An 18,458-nucleotide genomic window follows, 5' to 3' on the forward strand; every position below is an offset into this window, starting at 1 on the left:
ATAGTGAAAGCAGCGACAGTAAAAGTAGTCGTTGTGCAGATTGGTCCTTTTCAGAATAATATATATGATATGTTTTATAATGTACGGTGGCCCTGAAGTGCAAGACACCACAGCATTTCAGAAAACACTACAGCATTTCACATTGGACGGAAAGGGTATTCCTTTAGGGAGAACACTTCTTGTTTGTGATTGGACAGAGCCAGCCAGTTTTTGCTGCCAGTCAATAAATGACGCTTCGTGATTAGCCCAACACATCAGCCGTTAGCTCAGCTGTTAGCACACACTCAGATCTCACAGCTCCTCATATCTGTTCAGAAACTGGACAAAAGTTAAACATGTACAAACCACAGACTGTCTATGTCACGGTGAATACAGTCGCTGCTTTATTTATGTCTGTATGACGTTGTGTGTTTTGTGAAATGCTGTAGTGTTTTGTGAAATGCTGTGGCGTTTTGTGAAATGCTGTAGCGTTTTGTGAAATGCTGTGGTGTTTTCTGAAATGCTGTAGTGTTTTGTGAAATGCTGTGGCGTTTTGTGAAATGCTGTGGTGTTTTCTGAAATGCTGTAGTGTTTTGTGAAATGCTGTGGTGTTTTCTGAAATGCTGTAGTGTTTTGTGAAATGCTGTAGTGTTTTGTGAAATGCTGTAGTGTTTTGTGAAATGCTGTAGTGTTTTGTGAAATGCTGTGGTGTTTTGTGAAATGCTGTGGCGTTTTCTGTAATGCTGTAGTGTTTTGTGAAATGCTGTAGTGTTTTGTGAAATGCTGTAGTGTTTTGTGAAATGCTGTAGTGTTTTGTGAAATGCTGTGGCGTTTTCTGTAATGCTGTAGTGTTTTGTGAAATGCTGTAGTGTTTTGTGAAATGCTGTGGTGTTTTGTGAAATGCTGTAGTGTTTTCTGAAATGCTGTAGTGTTTTGTGAAATGCTGTAGTGTTTTGTGAAATGCTGTAGTGTTTTGTGAAATGCTGTGGTGTTTTCTGAAATGCTGTAGTGTTTTGTGAAATGCTGTGGTGTTTTGTGAAATGCTGTGGCGTTTTCTGTAATGCTGTAGTGTTTTGTGAAATGCTGTAGTGTTTTGTGAAATGCTGTAGTGTTTTGTGAAATGCTGTAGTGTTTTGTGAAATGCTGTGGTGTTTTCTGAAATGCTGTAGTGTTTTGTGAAATGCTGTGGTGTTTTCTGAAATGCTGTAGTGTTTTGTGAAATGCTGTAGTGTTTTGTGAAATGCTGTAGTGTTTTGTGAAATGCTGTGGTGTTTTGTGAAATGCTGTGGCGTTTTCTGTAATGCTGTAGTGTTTTGTGAAATGCTGTAGTGTTTTGTGAAATGCTGTAGTGTTTTGTGAAATGCTGTGGTGTTTTGTGAAATGCTGTGGCGTTTTCTGTAATGCTGTAGTGTTTTGTGAAATGCTGTAGTGTTTTGTGAAATGCTGTGGTGTTTTCTGAAATGCTGTAGTGTTTTCTGAAATGCTGTAGTGTTTTGTGAAATGCTGTAGTGTTTTGTGAAATGCTGTAGTGTTTTGTGAAATGCTGTGGTGTTTTGTGAAATGCTGTGGCATTTTCTGTAATGCTGTAGTGTTTTGTGAAATGCTGTAGTGTTTTGTGAAATGCTGTAGTGTTTTGTGAAATGCTGTGGCGTTTTCTGTAATGCTGTAGTGTTTTGTGAAATGCTGTAGTGTTTTGTGAAATGCTGTAGTGTTTTGTGAAATGCTGTGGTGTTTTCTGAAATGCTGTAGTGTTTTCTGAAATGCTGTGGCGTTTTGTGAAATGCTGTGGTGTTTTGTGAAATGCTGTGGTGTTTTGTGAAATGCTGTGGTGTCTTGCACTTCAGGGCCACCGTAATAATGATTGATCATGAAGGTGTTCTCAAAGCTGGTAAAGGTGCAGCTAGTCTGAATGACTTTGTAGACTGCGGGGTAGGTGGTGGATTTACTCCAGGTGGAACTAAAGTCTGATTAACACTTGATTATATTTCACATCATTCATCCACATCTGTGAAGTAACTAAAGGGATTACATAAATGTACATGATTAACCTTTGAATTGTAGTGGGGGTGGAAGAACAAAGTACAAACATCGTAAGTTATTGAATACATCTACTTAGTCACTTTACAACACTGCTTGTCAATTTGTACAGATTTCTAATGATATGTTTCAGGGTTTCAGAGCCAATTGGTCCTCTTTTGGGCTTAGATATTCTCAGTAGAGTAAAGCTGGTTTATATATGTATTTAGCTGTGGCTCAAGAGATACACGGGCATCTACCAATCAGAGACCATGTCTGCACTGTGCAGCTCCTCCAGCGACAGGCTGCGGCCCCGGTATCTCAGAGAGGTTCTGCAGGTCCTTCCTTCCAGCAGGGATCAGACTCAGGGTATAGCAGGAATCCTGAAGTCAGATGTAATGTTTTCTAAGACGCTTTCCATACATTTTAAGACCTCATCGCCACTTGGAGTTTTAACCGGTTACATTGGCGACACACTCTACATTTACTATATACAGTATTGATTGTCCTTCCTCCTTATCTTCCAACCATTTGGACGCAGACTTGTATTTCCCCATAACGATGCTGTTTAACAACCGGCGTAAACGGAGCTTCGTGCTATCAAGCAGTGAGCGTGCGATGTCCTGTTCAGATGACGTCACATCCAACGGGATGCCATCAATAAACTTCACAGAATCACACGACACACCTACGCCATGATTACATTCAGGCACACTGTAGAACACAACCTCTTTGGACCATTCATATACTTATTGAAAACAAGCTACAAAATGTAAAACCTTGGAAAATGTCCTTTAATACTTTTTAATAGCCTTAATTTTCACTAAATTGATTCATCAACTTTTAATACTTTTTAAGACCCCGCGGACACCCTGAGACTGTATAACCAACATGGCCCCTGGTAGACCCCACACTCGCAGACTGGAATACTACCCCTGATGTGCAATAACAGTCTGGAAATATAAAACATTTTATATGGTCTCCTTTAAAATAAATAAATAAATACTGCTACTTTTTTTACCCATGGTGTACTTATCTGCAATTTGTTTTTTTTACTTTATACTACTTAATTATTGTTCAATATGTATGTTTATTCTCTTCACTTTATCTGCAATATACGTCTGCTGTTGTATTGATGTTCATTTCCCCACTGCGGGACAAATAGAGGAGTGTGGATACTTACCCTCAAGATGATTACATCGGCATCTGAGAGGCGAGCTTTGGATAGCGTCAGCTCAGCGACATGTGATGTAAGGTTTCCAGTGAAACTCTTCATCCTGCACACATTGTTCTCTGTCCTCAGATGTGACTGAGAAGTTGTGTTAGAAAGCTTCAAATAAAACTTAAAATCAGTCGTATGTTTAGGCACTTCCAAGCTCTTGGTTTATTTTTAGTGTCAAAGAAAGTAGTACACAGACTAGAGGTCCCTTTATTTAGATAACATATATAATCTCAAATTCACGTCGCATTTGGAGGTGATTTCTGGTGCATAAATCTCTTGGTCACCACTTCTCTTCTCCCACCACCACTCACAGCTCTTTGCTACATACTATACCAGAGGGAGGCCATCTGTAATAAAGCAATGTCTGAGGAGCAACACTTGTTACAACTGAATAATGAAACAAATACAAACATTGAGGCAAAGATAAACTAAGAGCAAGGTATGGTTCATGTTTTAGAGCACGATGTAACAGTTTGAAAGACAGTGCAGCCGAGCCATCACAGACAACACAAGTATACACATCACCACCTGGAATGTGAGCCCATCGTGTGATTCCTCTGAGTCCACTGTGGTGGGCATGTTGGACCACCACGTTGAGTTCATACAATGGATTGCACTTAAGAGCATTCACAAGTAGCTGCAAAGACTCATTAAAGCATCGCTGACATTTAAGAAAACACGTGGTCGCCACGCAGAGCTCTGGAGCCACCTGATCGCCATGTGCTAGAACGTGTGCTCGAGGTTTGTTGTAGTACACAGGACTCTTACGTCAAAAAGGGACAGCACTTCAACTCGTCCGTGTTTAGAGGCAGAGAATTAGAACTAATCCCGCACATGATGTTTGAAGGAGCAATGGGAACACGTGTGTGTGATCCAGTCCGTTGGAAACACCCCCAGAACCTCTCCTTGGGCTGGAGAACAGCTGAAACCACATTCATTGACAGATTGACCAAATGTTTTCGGTGACCTCAAAACATTTGACTTGAAGGTGTTTCTTAAATGAAGTCTAATAAGTGACAACTTGTATTGATTGGGTCCGAGTCCAGAGTGTGCTTCTGCCACCAACACCTTTGAATTTGACACTGAACACTGAACAGGTGCTGATGCAAAGAGGGTTTGAATCATTCGACGGACATAACGATGAACCACCGAATCCAGTAAACTACACATTGTATCACGATAAACCCAGACTAAGATGTGAATGCTTTCAAATGATAGTACATCCTGGAATCCTGAATGTACTTCATGTTAGACGTGCACACATGTTGCCAGTGCATCTGGATAAGATTCGATACGAGCCCAAATCCTCCGCCAAAATTCCCGTGAAAAAAAACACTACTGGCCAGAGGATATTTAAAACAGTATGATCTTTTTATGACAGAAAGATTAACATAATTTTCAATTTGCCTTTTATTACCATACGTAGCACTTCTACCAGCCCCGTCAATTAGACATGTGAGCAACATTTTAGAATTTCTATTATCTCGGCACTGTGTTACCCTAAATGGGTCCGTTAAATTAATTTCTCTATATGTTGGCTTTTCCTTTTAAACTGGTTTCCCAGAATTCAATGGGGCTGAGGTGTAAGTCAGTGATAAGTCACACAAGTCAACACTCCATATTCCAGGGCCTGTGTGTGTCCATGCATGTGTAGGCAGACCATCTTCCACACACTCGTGGCCAGCAGCGATGGAATGTAGGGCGCTCTCAGGCTGGGGGGGTTAGTGCTGTTGCCATCTTTACCAAGTGCCTGCAACACCCCCCCCCCCCAGAGTCCAAAGACATGCAGGTCGGATGAACTTGAAACTGCCTGCAGGTGTGATTGGCTGTCTGTCTCTGTGTCAGCCCAATGATATATTGGTGACGTGTGCAGGGTGTAGCCCCCCCCCCCCTCCCAGTGTCAGTCTCCAGCGCCCTGCACAGGACCAACAGGTTAACATCCAGGATGGATTTAAGGGCATATCTCACATTAGTTTCTACCCAGTCCTTAATTTTAAAGTTGATGAATGCTGTGACACCGAACACATCGTATCCATACATTTAAAGACAGGCTAACCTTTCCTTCCTGTGAGTGAAGCATCACCGCCCTGCACATCTCCGTTAGTTATTTTATTCTCAGGGGGGTCAGGGCGCTACCTGGAGTCGCCTGTGCCTTACCTCCATAAACAGTTCCAAAGATACACCCGATAGAAAATTAAAAAGGATATGACTCTTGATTTCAGCCTCCACCCATATCATGACCCTACCACTTCATCCAGAGTTCTATTAGTTATTATTTTTAGCAAAAGTGAACACGAACGTCACAGGGGGGGGGGCCGTGGCCATGGAGGATCAACATGGACAGTCATCTGGAAGGAAAATAAAGAGCAGAGGAAGAGGGATGAGGAAAGAGGGCAGCCCATTCCAAAAGCCCAGGTGGGGGGGGAAACTGTAATTCAGTCAAGTCACCATGTTGGGGGCTCCGATTCCTTCCCCAAAGTACAATGCCACTTGAATGCCACAACTGCTCGCTGTCCTCTCTGTGGGCCTCATTTGGTGAAGGCGGCCACCACGGACCAAAGCAGCTCGTTGGCGTTGGCCTTCAGGCTCTCCCCCTCGGGCTCCAGCTCCAGCAGCGTGCGCACTCTCTTCATGGCCAGGTCGTACTGGTCGTCTAGCAGCGGGGCGAAGGCATTCTCCAACACATCAGAGGAGTGGGCTAAGAAGATGAGCGCCAGCAGCCGCTTGTCCATTCGATTCGGGTCGTTCACCCACTTGTCCAGAACGGACTCCTGGACCTTCTTGATGAGGCGCTGCTTGATGTTGTTGTTGGTCAGAGGGTGTGTGGTCATGTCGAACAGCAGGAAGTTCTGCTTCTCAGTCGTCAGGACGCCTTTCTCCACCAAGTTCTTGGCCAGCCTCTCACGGACGTTCCGCAGCTGATAGTGAAGCTTCAGGGGGTTCCACGTCTCTCCTGAAGAGAGACGATAAAAAGAAAGACTGTTAATCCACTAGAACACCCCTGTTGTGAAATACTACTTAAGTGCAAAATATTTATATATATATAATTATTATAATAATTATTACTACTACTACTACTACTACTGGCTGCTTCTTGTTGTTAGACAATTCAACTTCTGTGATAAATCTGTAAAAAAGCTGTGCAATATATACTTTGACCTTTAATACCATCACCTGGCTGCCATCTTAAAACTGTATACATGCTACACTTATAAATACTGTCACTTGTAACAGATGTGTATTTTGTAAATTGGGAAAGTTTAATTTCTACTTTTATCTTTAATATTTTATGCATGCTTCTTCATAAATATTAAGCGCTCTTTACTCGATGTAACAATGTAAATCTGCCCTCTTTGGGATGGATAAAGGTAGTCTGACAAAATGTTGATGTGCTCATCTATAACTAGCCGCTTTGAAAAAGACAATAAAAACGAGTCAGTATCTCGGATACTGCACACATCGCTGACGTAGGCTTGGACTGAAATCTTATGATATTAGAGCAATTATTCATTATTATTAAATTACGATTTAAAAAGAAACGTAATACAAAAGATTCCAATGTGTTTTTGTTAGTGCTGGGCAACGGTTACAATTTGTATTGCGATTAATCGCATTGTTATGCACAAAATTCAATAATTAATTCAAAAAGTAGTGTACTGCGCACTTTATTAAAAAAAATACTGCTATATGAACAAAAGTGCAATAACATTTGGTTTGCAAACACTTTAACCTGTTAAGCCCTGAGCCTGTTTTTCAGGCCTCCGGCTCGAAAATTACATTCCCAGAACAAAGGACTATAACTTCACTTCTACAAGGGGTAAATTAATCATCTTCTTTCTCAAAGTAATGATAAACCTGTGAGTTGGATGTAGAAAAGTCAGAATCAATATAGATGTTTTTATTTTAAAGTTAATTCAGATTGAACATAGTAAAAAAATGTAAATTATAATTCCGTCCAAAAAAATAAACATACCTTATAGTGAAAACCACCCTTGAATGATGGGTTAGTCGACTAAAAGCTTTAGGAATCCAAAGTACAACATATAATAAGTACCCCGTATCAAGATTGATGCAAAACACGTGAAATCTGACCTTTTTAGAGACCACCTCTGGGTACATTTGCCATATCTCTGGAACCCATTGGACGATTTTGGTGATTGACACCTCTTTTGAACCGTTAGAGCCAATAGAATCGAGGGGGGGTTCCTAAATCAACCTAAACATTACCATTGAGGAGTGAGAGTGATACGCACGCAGTTTTCCCAAACCGAAACTTTGTTACACTCTATATGAAAAATCTGTTTATTGTAATAAATGTTATGATGGATTATCAGTAATCATTTCAAAGTGACACAGAGACATTGGATTAACCTTCAGCAGAGTGTATATGCTTTTCAATGACCTTGAACACAAAGTTGATCAGAAAACAGCAAAGGTAAGACGTATTTGACGTTTTGGCCCGTAAAGTGAAGTTGTGTTTGTTTTGTAGCCTTTATTTAACCAGGTGAAGCCCCTTGAGATCAAAAGATCTCTTTTTCAAGGGTGACCTGCAGGACATTAGTTACACATGTAACATAAAAACAACAATAAGGATGACATACAACATAATGTACAGGGTACAGTGTGTTGTCTTTCCTTGCTTTCGCTGCCGTGAGTTTTGGTCGCAGTAATGATACTTATACCATTGGAATCTGTGGAATCTCAGCTTTCACATGATATCTATCAGATAGCATTAAGTATACCATATTGCTACCGTGAGTTATGTGCTAAGTGCGTTAGCACTCTTTCGCTTAGTGTCAATTCAGACGCTCGGCGTTAGACTTGTGTTTCGTTTCCGTAAAAATGGTTCATATCGGCAGTTAGCTGAGTTTCTTCCCGTTAATAGGTTGTTATATGTAAGAAGCCCCGAGACACCGTTTGTGAATATTGTTGCGCGGGCGGGGGGGTTTAACAGGTTAAACAATAAGGTGCTTTTTAACAGCAGTATTCCCTTTACAGCAGTTACAAATATTTCTTGTAAATCTCAACTTCAACATTAATTAATGTAATCAAATCAAATATAAAACCAAAGATATTTGCCACTGCCACAGCATTCATGTGTTATCTAGTTGGTTACAAATAACTCTGGTTCTATCAACTCCTCCGTCTGAAGAGATATAAAATGTCCTTGTCAGAGTTCGGTACCTTCCTCCATGTTTCTGTCCCCGCCACTTGTTTCTGTTTCCGTTCATGTGAGCGCTGCAGCAGTCTCAGGCCCTCCCCCTATGCTCTCAGTGGTTGAGACGTGTGATGATTCCCATCCTAAGCCAATATTGATCAACATCCCACCGATGACCCATGTTTGGTCTGTATGTGTATTCAGAGCCATTGAGCAACGGACTTTCTAAATAATAATAATAAGAAAAATAACATTTTTGCCGGCGATAATAACGCGTTAACTTGCCCAGCCCTGGTTTTTGTACAAAAGCATAAACAGATTATTTCTTCCCTCAGTATCATCAATTCTTAAAGTTAAACAGTAAACTACCATCACTTAAAATTATTATTGTTGCTGCCTCAAGTTGAGCATCACCACGGGGTGCAGGGCCGATGCAGGCCCTGAACTCACCACTCAGCAGCTCGATCCAGCTCTGCACGGTCTCGGGGGGCTGAGTGTCTTTGATGTGTTTGAGTGCTTCGTCCAGGAGCACGTCACCCGTCGGAGCGTCTGACTTACAGATCACCTGCACGGTCAGAATGATGACGGTTACAAAGTGTTATCAGAGGACAGACGCTGACATTGACACAAGCTTCAGTTTTTTCCGTTAATTCTCTACTAACATCGCTGAGTAACATTCGCGTCACAGCACACACGGAAACCGATGGCAGGTCAGTTGTAAATTGTGTGTTGTTTGGTCAATAAAATATGTGAAGACGATGTCAAATGCTAGAGGCCCAAGCTGACATCTTTAAATTATATGTTTTGTTCAACCAACAGCCCAAATATAGTTTGTTTGTTTATTTAAAAGGACAGTGCACATTAATCCACATTGCTGTAAATGAGCCAGTATTAGCCAACGGGCACATTCTCAGCTGTTGTGCTTGGCAAGATGTTAAATAACCACAACCAGACTAGAGAAATAAAAACACAATTAAATAGAATACAGACAACAGCAGTACAACAATAAATAGGAACAGACAAACATGCAAACAGATGAAATACTATCATACTATGATACAGTTATAAGTGTTCACGTTTTTGATTGCTGAAAAGCCAGTTCTTATGATAGTGGTTAAATGTATGATAGGAGGTGTTATTCCTTATCTGTATCGGTATTGTGTTCCAGAGTGGTGGTGCCCTTACAGAGAAACAGTGTTTACCAAAGGACCTGGACCTAAGAGGGACTACACAGTAGGGCTGAACGATATACCGTGCCATGGCGATAACCGCGATATTCACACCGCAGGGATTTTTTTTTTAAAATGCTAACGCACTTTAGCACAGAATTCAAAATAAAGATACCCTTATTACTTATCGAAACTGCACATACAATATATCCGATTAAAGCTGAGACTCCACAGATTATTTAAGTATAGTATCTAAGCGATCCGATCTCGCAACAGTGAAAGCAAACACAGACATCACAGCACGTACCTTTTACGGGAGATCGTCTCACCGTAGCGGTCAATCTGATCAAAAGACGTGTTCAATGGCATTAAAACGAGAAAAAACGCGGCTGAATCGGTTGATCCATAGGTTGATAATGTATCTGTGGCTTTGAAGCAATTGTTTATAATCCATAATTCCATTTTAATGTAAAAATCGGAGCACAACAGTTAGCTGCTAATGGTAGCCACCAGAGTGTATGCAGCTTCCGGTTTTGGCTACGCGTCACTCTCACTCCTTATTTGGTAATGTGTGCGTGTTATACTCAAGCCCCCAGGAAGTGCGCTGGAGTCTGATGAGAATATTCGTTGTGGCCAAACGGCGGTACTACACTTCCTTTAGGTTGCTGGGCCCGGAAACACTTTTTCCCATTGACTTACATGGGGAAAGAGTGGTCTGTAACTCGTTGGATAATTTTTTTTAAACTAAATAAACAACCCAGTATGAACACCTGTTCTTATTATACATCCATAGTTATACTGTGCTGGACTGCCGCGTAGCCAAGACCGGAAGCAGCAGCATGGTGGCTACCATTAGCAGCTAACTTTTGCTCTGCGATTTTTACATAAAAATGGAATTATGGATTATAAACAATTGCTTCAAAGCCACAGATACATTATCAACCTATGGATTAACCGATTCAGCTGCGTTTTTTCTCGTTTTAATGAACACGTCTTTTGATCAGATTGACAGCTACGGTGAGACATCTCCCCTAGAAGCTAGGTAAAGGTACGCGTTGTGATGTCTGTTTGCTTCCCCTGTCGCGAGTTCGGATCACTCAGTGATGATACTATATACCTAAATAATCTGTGGAACCTCAGCTTTAATCGGATATCTTGTATGTGCAGCTACGATAAGTAATAAGGGTACTTTTATCTTGAGTTCTGTGCCAAAGTGCGTTAGCATTTTTCGCTCAGGGGTCATTTAGATGCTTCTTATGAGACTTGTGTTTTGTTTTGGTAAAAATTGTTTGTATCGTCAGTTAGCTGAGATTATTCCCGTTAATCTGGTATAACACATTAATAGGTTCTTAAATATTAAGATCCCCTGAGACACAGTGTCGTGAAAAAAAAAAGTAAAGTACCCGCCGGGACTTTGGGGCTTAACAGGTTAAAAAAAACGCAATATATATACCGCAGGGGGGGGGGGAAATCGCGATGTCAGTTTTTTTCAATATCGTGCAGCCCAACTACACAGTCCCCTCTTAGGGCACACCTTGTGGTTCTGCTGCTTGAATGTTTCTGCTGTATAAAAGTGCAGAGTGGTGGGGGTGCCTTGCCGTTTAGAATCTTAGAAATGTTTAATTTCACATTGACGTAAAACAGAGAAAAGCAGACATTCCTCAGATTGCAGAATGTTGTAAATGAATCAATTCATCCGAGTACATTATGAACATAACTGGAAAACTCCTTTGGTTTCACTCTGCGCTTTATAAATAACGATGAAGAAATGTGGAACAGTAAGGAGTTTAGGCATGTAGAGAATAGAGTTGAGAGGAAACTTTCCTTCCGGAATACACTTACCATATCATAGACAGAAAGCATCCATTAGTTTGAAAACATATCTATAAATGTTTCAAATACTTAGACTTTACAAGTTGAATAGCTTGCAAGTTGATTAATGGGTAAACTTTGAAATGTCAAGCCAACAATAAACACTTAGTGCAAAGCTAGGGTCTAAATAAGTGTTTACAAGAAGAATACTGGAATAGGATAATGCCTGCTCAATGATTCTACACCCACAGGTAGCTGAAACCTAGCAGAAGATGTTAATAAATGATAAACTGTGTACTTTTCTTTAGGTAACCATCTGCTGGTAATTCAAATATAATTAATCTCAACTATATACTCTTCGGTATTATGATGCCTGCAGTCAGTAAGCTCAGACAGTGCACATAAGACCTAGTATTGTTTCTATATGTGCCCCCCCTCGACCCAAATAAGTTCCCTTTTTAAAAAAAAAAGGTGCACTTAACTTCCCTTGGAAAATGTCCACACATTCACTAAGTCTTTGGAACACTGGTAGAGTTAGTTGTTACGAGTTTGTTGAAGCTGGTTGTGAATAACTGTGCAGGTTGCAATACAAGATGGTGGTAGAAACACAGATTAAGACAAACGAAAAAAAAGCTGCACAAGCAGACACAGGCGTCCTACCTTCCTGGCCAGCAGACCTTTCCTCCTCATGCCACACGCCTCCAGCTGCAGACGTCCTCGCAGAGCCAGCTCGATCAGCATGCACCCCCGCAGCCCTGATGAGATGCAGTCATTCCAGAACGAGGTGTAGCCCTGCAACATGGAAACACATGTAAGAATCCTGGTTTGTCAAAAGGTTACCGTGCAACTGCTAAACTAACAGAAGAGCTCACTGGACCCGGACTGGCTGCCAGGAGAATTGCTGTTGCTCAAGTGAGTAAACAGACACTTTGAAAACAACACCTACAGTTCCTGTCAGTCAAGTCATAGACATGAGTTTTAAAAAAGTTAGAGAAAGCTTTACAGAAACACAAGCAAATAAAACCAAAAGAGCTGATGCAGATTTTAAACACAGACACGAAAGTCACTTGATACCAATCTAATACGTTTTCGGTTGAAAAACAAACCTGAGCTTTCAACCATATTGCACTCGGTCTATTTTTTTTATTTTATTTGTATAGGTGCCGGGGGAAGTATGAATGATAAACCAATACCATACCACAGCATTTACAGCCTGAGCAAATTAGCAACGCCTATCCCTAAATACTCTACTTTACAAACATCCGGTGCAAGCAGTAAGAACTCAAACTGTTGGGGATCTAAACTTGTAGGCATCAAACTGCCTATCCACACTCAATTGTAGTTAAAGGATGAAGAAGCCTTCCTATAAAATGCAGGTCAAGTTCCTTAGGTATGTGCATTGCTTTGTGTGCAGCATCAGGTTTTTCTCCATCAATCACTGCAACAGAGTTGGCTGCAAGATTGGAATGTGTCAGTCAGTCAAAAGTCAAATTGAAAGTTAAACAAATCAGCTTTTGATATTGATCGAATAACACTTTCCTGACTCATACATTTCATCTAACTTGTAACAGATTAGATATGGATTTTTTTATTTGTATTATGTAGTTTCTTTTGAGATTCGAAAAGAAAATGCACTAGCCATGTTAAGACAGTAATCCTCCGTAGAAATTCTAACAAAACGTATATTTGAAATGGGTGCCCGAGAGATAGTTCAGACTTTTAGATTGATTTCCAAATATTGGCATTTTTTCTGTAAATCAGTGTGAACAAATCCGAATCAACTCCACTGGGATACGATGTGTCAGAATACAAATTAAAAACAAGTACAAGTGGGTTGACAATACTTTAGAATTCTCTCACGAGTACCACCTTTTAATCAGTGATAGGTCACATTAAATTCTGACCCTATAGCAGAAGATTGACATTCAGCATTCCTGTTATCTAACATGTTTACCAGACTGTACAAACCAACAGATCATTAACACATGGCCATTTGTTTAAGTTACTCTGGCCACTGTTTGTAATCGTTTTCTCTGTAGCTAGCTAGCATCAGCGTACCGATAGGCACAAAAGTCCCAAGAAACACTATCTGTAACAAGATAATATCCAATTCACTGACCACCACTGCTGAGTTATGTTATTAGTCAAAACCGTGTTTAGACTCAAGGCATAAAGAGCTCGGCCTGCCGCTCTGAGGCCCATTATTATTGTTAGCTATAGCTAGCGTTATAGCAAACAAGGGCGCTAACGTTAGCTTGGGCAACATACCATCGTCTAATGTTAAGATTTACCTTCATGTTACTGCGTTAGAGACCAGGATGTATCTGCTATTACCTCTCGGTCCTTCAGTCCTAACAACAGCACTTCTTCCATCAAGGTGAGACGTGTTTCTTTGGAGTCTCCGGTATCATCATCGTCCGGCTCGTCTCCCCGGCGGGGCTCCTCGTCCTCCTCGCCGTCCGGATGGTCTTTGTCGGCGGCGTTGCGCGAGGCTTCGGTCCGCCTCTGCACCAGGCCCGAGCTCCGCTGAACCAAGGAAGTCATGTCTGCCGGCAACTCTACGAAACAACGACGAAAACAGCACGCCTTGGACTGCACTGCCCGAGATGTTTGACTCAATTACTCGTTGTCAACCATAAAACATTCACCTCGAGTGTTTTTAGAATTGACTACTGCGGCCTGAGAAGCCTTGTCATCTGGAGTCCAGTTCCCTTTCCTTGGCTTCGTCCGCTGCAATATAATGTGTATCTAATATGGCGCCGTGTGGTGATGTGGTACCGAAGTCCTCCAGCAGGTAGAAACCGAGATAAATTGAATACCGCAAACAGGATCTAATTTAAAGTCAGGTTTAATGCCACATCATCTTTTTACACTCAATATTAACAACAGTAGTGGTGTACAGTAACTAAGTACATGTACTCACTACAATTCTTAGGTAGGCCTACTTGTACTTTACTTGCAGGACTTTTATTTTTTATTTAAGATAAGATAGTACTTTATTGATCACATCCCAAGAGAAACTATATGGAGCAAAGAGTTCTCTTCCAGCCAGAGGTGATTTGTTGTACAGTGTTATTGCAGTAGGCAGGAATGTGTTCCTGTATCGGTCCTTGTGACAGTGGAGCTGCAGCAGTCTGTTGGAGAAGGAGCTCCGCTGTCTGTCCAGCTGCAGGTGGAGAGGATGGGTGGGGTTATCTGTCTGTCCAGCTGCAGGTGGAGAGGATGGGTGGGGTCGGTGGGGTTATCTGTCTGTCCAGCTGCAGGTGGAGGGGGGGGGGTATCCAAGATGGACAACAGCCTGCTCAGTGTCCTCTTCTCCACCACAGCTGCAAAAGGGTCCAGCTTGATGCCGATGACAGACCCAGCTTTCCTGATCAGTTTATTGATTCTGCTGGTGTCCCCGGCTCTGATGCTGCTGACATTAATATAGGAATGAATATATGTAAGAATGAATAAATACAGATATAAATAGATGCAAAAATAGTCCGCCAAAACCGCTCGCTTCAAAAACAGCTTCTTCCCCTTTGCAATACGGACACTAAATGGACTCTAAATAACCCCAATGAACAATAACAATCCACCACACCTTGAACTTTATGTTATATGTCTTTGCCCTGTGCTGTGTGTTGTACTTTTTATTGTATGTTGAACTGTATGAAACAAGCTGTAATACTCTGCACTGAACATGAATTCCACCAGCCTGGCTGTGTGGTCATTAAAGATTCTAATCTTAAAGATTCTAGAAGTAATTTCATCGAGCAAGTGTTCAAATAAATATAGAAAAAAATGAATTAATACATTTATACAGATATAAATACATCTATAAATTAACATAGGAATTGATAAATACAGACATCAATAAAAGCAAATCTGGAAATAAATACAAATAATAAATGAATGCTGAAATAAATATTTACATTTATATATAAATACATCTATAAATAAATATGTAGTACATTTGAATGACACCAGAGGGTTAGTCTAAACTGTGTTGATCAATTGGAGAGCCACATAAGTAAATCTGCTTCTATAAAATGCAGTTGCAATGAAAATGTTTTATGGTGAATTCAGGTTTTAGTTAACACATGTGTTGTATGTGTGTGTCTTTGTTCAGGCCTCTGAAGATGCCAAGATGGACATGGCAAACACAGTCATGGGCATATACACACTTCAAAGAGATGTGGATGGGCAGCCAGAGGACATGGGAATTGTCATCGAAGGTAATATAGTCATGGACACCTTGGGCAGCGTGATTGTGGGGTTTGTCATGCTATTGTGACTTATTTATGCCCTGGATTTGAGCTCTCAAACACACCTTCGAGTTCATGCAGAAGGTAGTGATGAATCTGGCACAAGCTGAATGGTAGAATAGAAAGTCTGAAGATCAAGTTGTTCGATTGAAATATGAAAAAGAAGTGACTCATGAGTTCATTGTTGTCATTTTATTCACGAGTTTCCTACTCAGAGCAGATTAAGCAGTTATATCAATCATTTGTTCTGTGCTTTTCTGTATTTGTTTGTTTCAACTGTGAAACTCTATTTCCATATGTTGGTGTTTGCACTCTTTATGTTATGTGTTTTATTTCCCTGTTAGAAGAGCAGTGCACCCATATACCCTGTTATATTGTATTCATTGTATTCATTGTATTTGGCAAAGGGAGATTTGTAAGTTAATTCTAGGAGTTCCATTTCTCTGCCATTTTAAATTTTTTATTATCTTTCAGAAATGTTTTTCATCTTTCAGTGTGAATTCATTCATTTTTAAAACACTGTATTGAGTGGAATGGAGGATTGTTTTGAATGATGTCAATTTCAAAATAAAACAAACTAAACCATGTTTTCTATCATGTGTAATGCTGCGTTCACACCGGATGCGATGTTTGGGGGCGGCGCGATTACATGTAAAGTTAATGCAGAGACGCAGACAGACGCGAATTCGCTCCGACGGCGAGCATGAAGCGGTGGACGCGGCGCGAATCACACGATTGAGGCGATTGAACTGTGATCAAACGCGAGAGTTCAATTTTTTCAACTCGAGCGTCAAATTCACGTGACGCGTTCTCGCGGAAGCCAATCAGCGGTGAGAATCTCAGCCTGCTGTTACTGACGTTCAACCAGAAAACATCAGCCATTAGCTGTTAGCAGTTAGCACACAGAGATCACAGCTCCTCATATCTGTTCAGAAACTGTTCAAAAGTTAAACAAGTACAAACCACAGACTGCCTGTGTCATGGCGAATACAGTCGCTGGTTTATTTATGTCTGTAGGCCGTTGTTATGAGTGTGGAGTGAGCATATACAACGTTAGCTTAGCCTGGACGACCCAATCTCCATTCAGAAAACAAGCATTTTAAAAGGTTTTTCGCCTGCCGTCTTGTCTGCAGACTGCATTTACATTATACTGCATGGATGTCATTAGTTTGAGTTTGTGCCACATATATACATTTTATTGGATGGAAAACCTGCCAACAATCAAATTGAGTTAATCCAATGAGTTATTTCTTTGAGTGCAGTAAATATACAATACGCCTAAATAGCTAAGTGTGGCTACTTAAACAAAACCCAGGATTTAAAACCTGCATTTTAAAAAAGTCGACATTAATATGTCTTCAGAGATAATATAATAATACACTTCATTTATACAACACATTTCAAAACATAGTTACAATGTGCTTTCCCATATAAATACATATAATTAAACAACAGTATATCATAAAAACAAAGAGTAAAACACATAAAGTATAATAAAACAAAAATACATATATTAAGAGTAAATGAAAAATAAAACACCAAACCTGCTCCGGAGCAGGTTTGGTGTTCAGCATAAGTTACCATGGAGATCTACCCCAGTAAGAAGTGAACCAGCGTCGTAGGACCGGAAACCCAGAGTTAACCCTGAAGTTACCTCGCTAACCGCAAATCCTGTACAGGGCACTGGTCTGATCTTTAATACCAACGTCAAGTGAAAAAGTTAGAAATCATCCTCTGTGGACATTGCCTTCAGCAGGCTGCAAGTCATTACAATAAATACATGCCTAAAGAAATCCACCATTTTTTATAAACATGGTGATTAGGAGTTTTAGCTGTAGCCTATATGCCAACTATTTATTTACATTTAACTGAATGTTGCATTGGACAAATGTGTCTGTCGAATGAATAAATGTACACGTTGTGAATTATATTTGGTTTGTAATTCCTTTCTGTAAATCTCTTTTGATATTCTAACAGAGATTCTTGTGTTTACTATTTTAGTTAATGATCTTTGTCCGTCTCCGCCGTCTCCAGCGACGCCGGAGTAGCCAGCGACGCCGGAGTAGCCAGCGCCAGCCAATCAAATCCCGTTTCGGAAAATCTGACAGCTCAAGCCGTAGCCAATAAAACCGTGTTTAAGCTGGGAGAGATATCCCGCCGTTCATTTCTATATTTCAAAAAAAGTTGGAGGAGAAACTAATTATCGCTGTAGCAAATCACCCGGTTTTGTATGACCAGACCCTCTTCACCTACCGCCGCTACCGGGATACAACCGGAGGAACCAGGCATGGTGGCAGAGACAGTGGGTGAAACTGGTAGGTTTTCGCCTGTTTGGGGAGTTTATATATATATTGCTCCCATAAAATCCCTGGGGTTTTTTGCTTTGTATGTCGGGGGCGGGAGATTCATGTGATTGGTTGTTGGTCGTGTTGCTTGAATAAAATCCCCAAGCTACAGACACGCCCAGCTCCAAGCTTTTTTTGAAGCTGTAGTGTGGACGCTCCGTAACACAGAAAAGACCTGTCTGTGCTGCCCCAAAACGCCTCGTTGGAGATTTCTCTTTTTCAATTGTTTTCTTCTTAGTAAGTACAGTGACGTGTTGGGTATAGTGACGTAACGTACCAATCGGTGGACTTCCTCACACACACACACTCAATCTTTTCTCAGCTGCAGCTCCGCGGATTTCTCAGCCTGAACTCAGCCTTGAGTTTCCACTGGGTCCGTCTGCGCCGCGCTGCGCCGAGTCACGGCTGCGCCGCGTCACGGCTGCGCCGCGTCACGGCTGCGCCGCGTCACGGCTGCGCTGCGGTTTTGGTCCGGCCTCCTCTGGCGTCATACCCTACCGGGCGCGT

General features: G+C 41.1%; 1 protein-coding gene across 1 annotated transcript; it reads right to left on the minus strand.

Moving 5' to 3' along the window:
- Positions 1 to 4,567: 4,567 nt before the first annotated feature.
- On the minus strand, positions 4,568 to 14,160 carry golph3a (golgi phosphoprotein 3a). Its single transcript, XM_034090888.2, has 4 exons — positions 13,691 to 14,160; positions 12,017 to 12,148; positions 8,826 to 8,940; positions 4,568 to 6,170 (listed from the first exon to the last, which is right to left on the minus strand). The coding sequence occupies exons 1-4, from the start codon at positions 13,898 to 13,900 to the stop codon at positions 5,746 to 5,748; spliced, it is 882 nt and encodes a 293-aa protein (XP_033946779.1). The 5' UTR covers positions 13,901 to 14,160; the 3' UTR covers positions 4,568 to 5,745.
- Between the last annotated feature and the right edge of the window lie 4,298 nt (positions 14,161 to 18,458).

This window comes from Pseudochaenichthys georgianus, chromosome 9, assembly GCF_902827115.2.
Source record: "Pseudochaenichthys georgianus chromosome 9, fPseGeo1.2, whole genome shotgun sequence".
Lineage (NCBI taxonomy): Eukaryota > Metazoa > Chordata > Actinopteri > Perciformes > Channichthyidae > Pseudochaenichthys > Pseudochaenichthys georgianus.

What these genes read in the sequence shown, in the direction of transcription:
- golph3a (XM_034090888.2), bottom strand. Translation starts at nt 13,900, where the DNA reads ATGACTTCCTTGGTTCAGCGGAGCTCGGGCCTGGTGCAGAGGCGGACC. An exon ending in TAGGACTGAAGGACCGAGAG is followed by an intron (nt 12,149 to 13,690) that starts GTAATAGCAGAT and finishes TCCATGTTGCAG; the next exon opens with GGCTACACCTCGTTCTGGAA. An exon ending in CTGGATCGAGCTGCTGAGTG is followed by an intron (nt 6,171 to 8,825) that starts GTGAGTTCAGGG and finishes GTCTCTCTTCAG; the next exon opens with GAGAGACGTGGAACCCCCTG.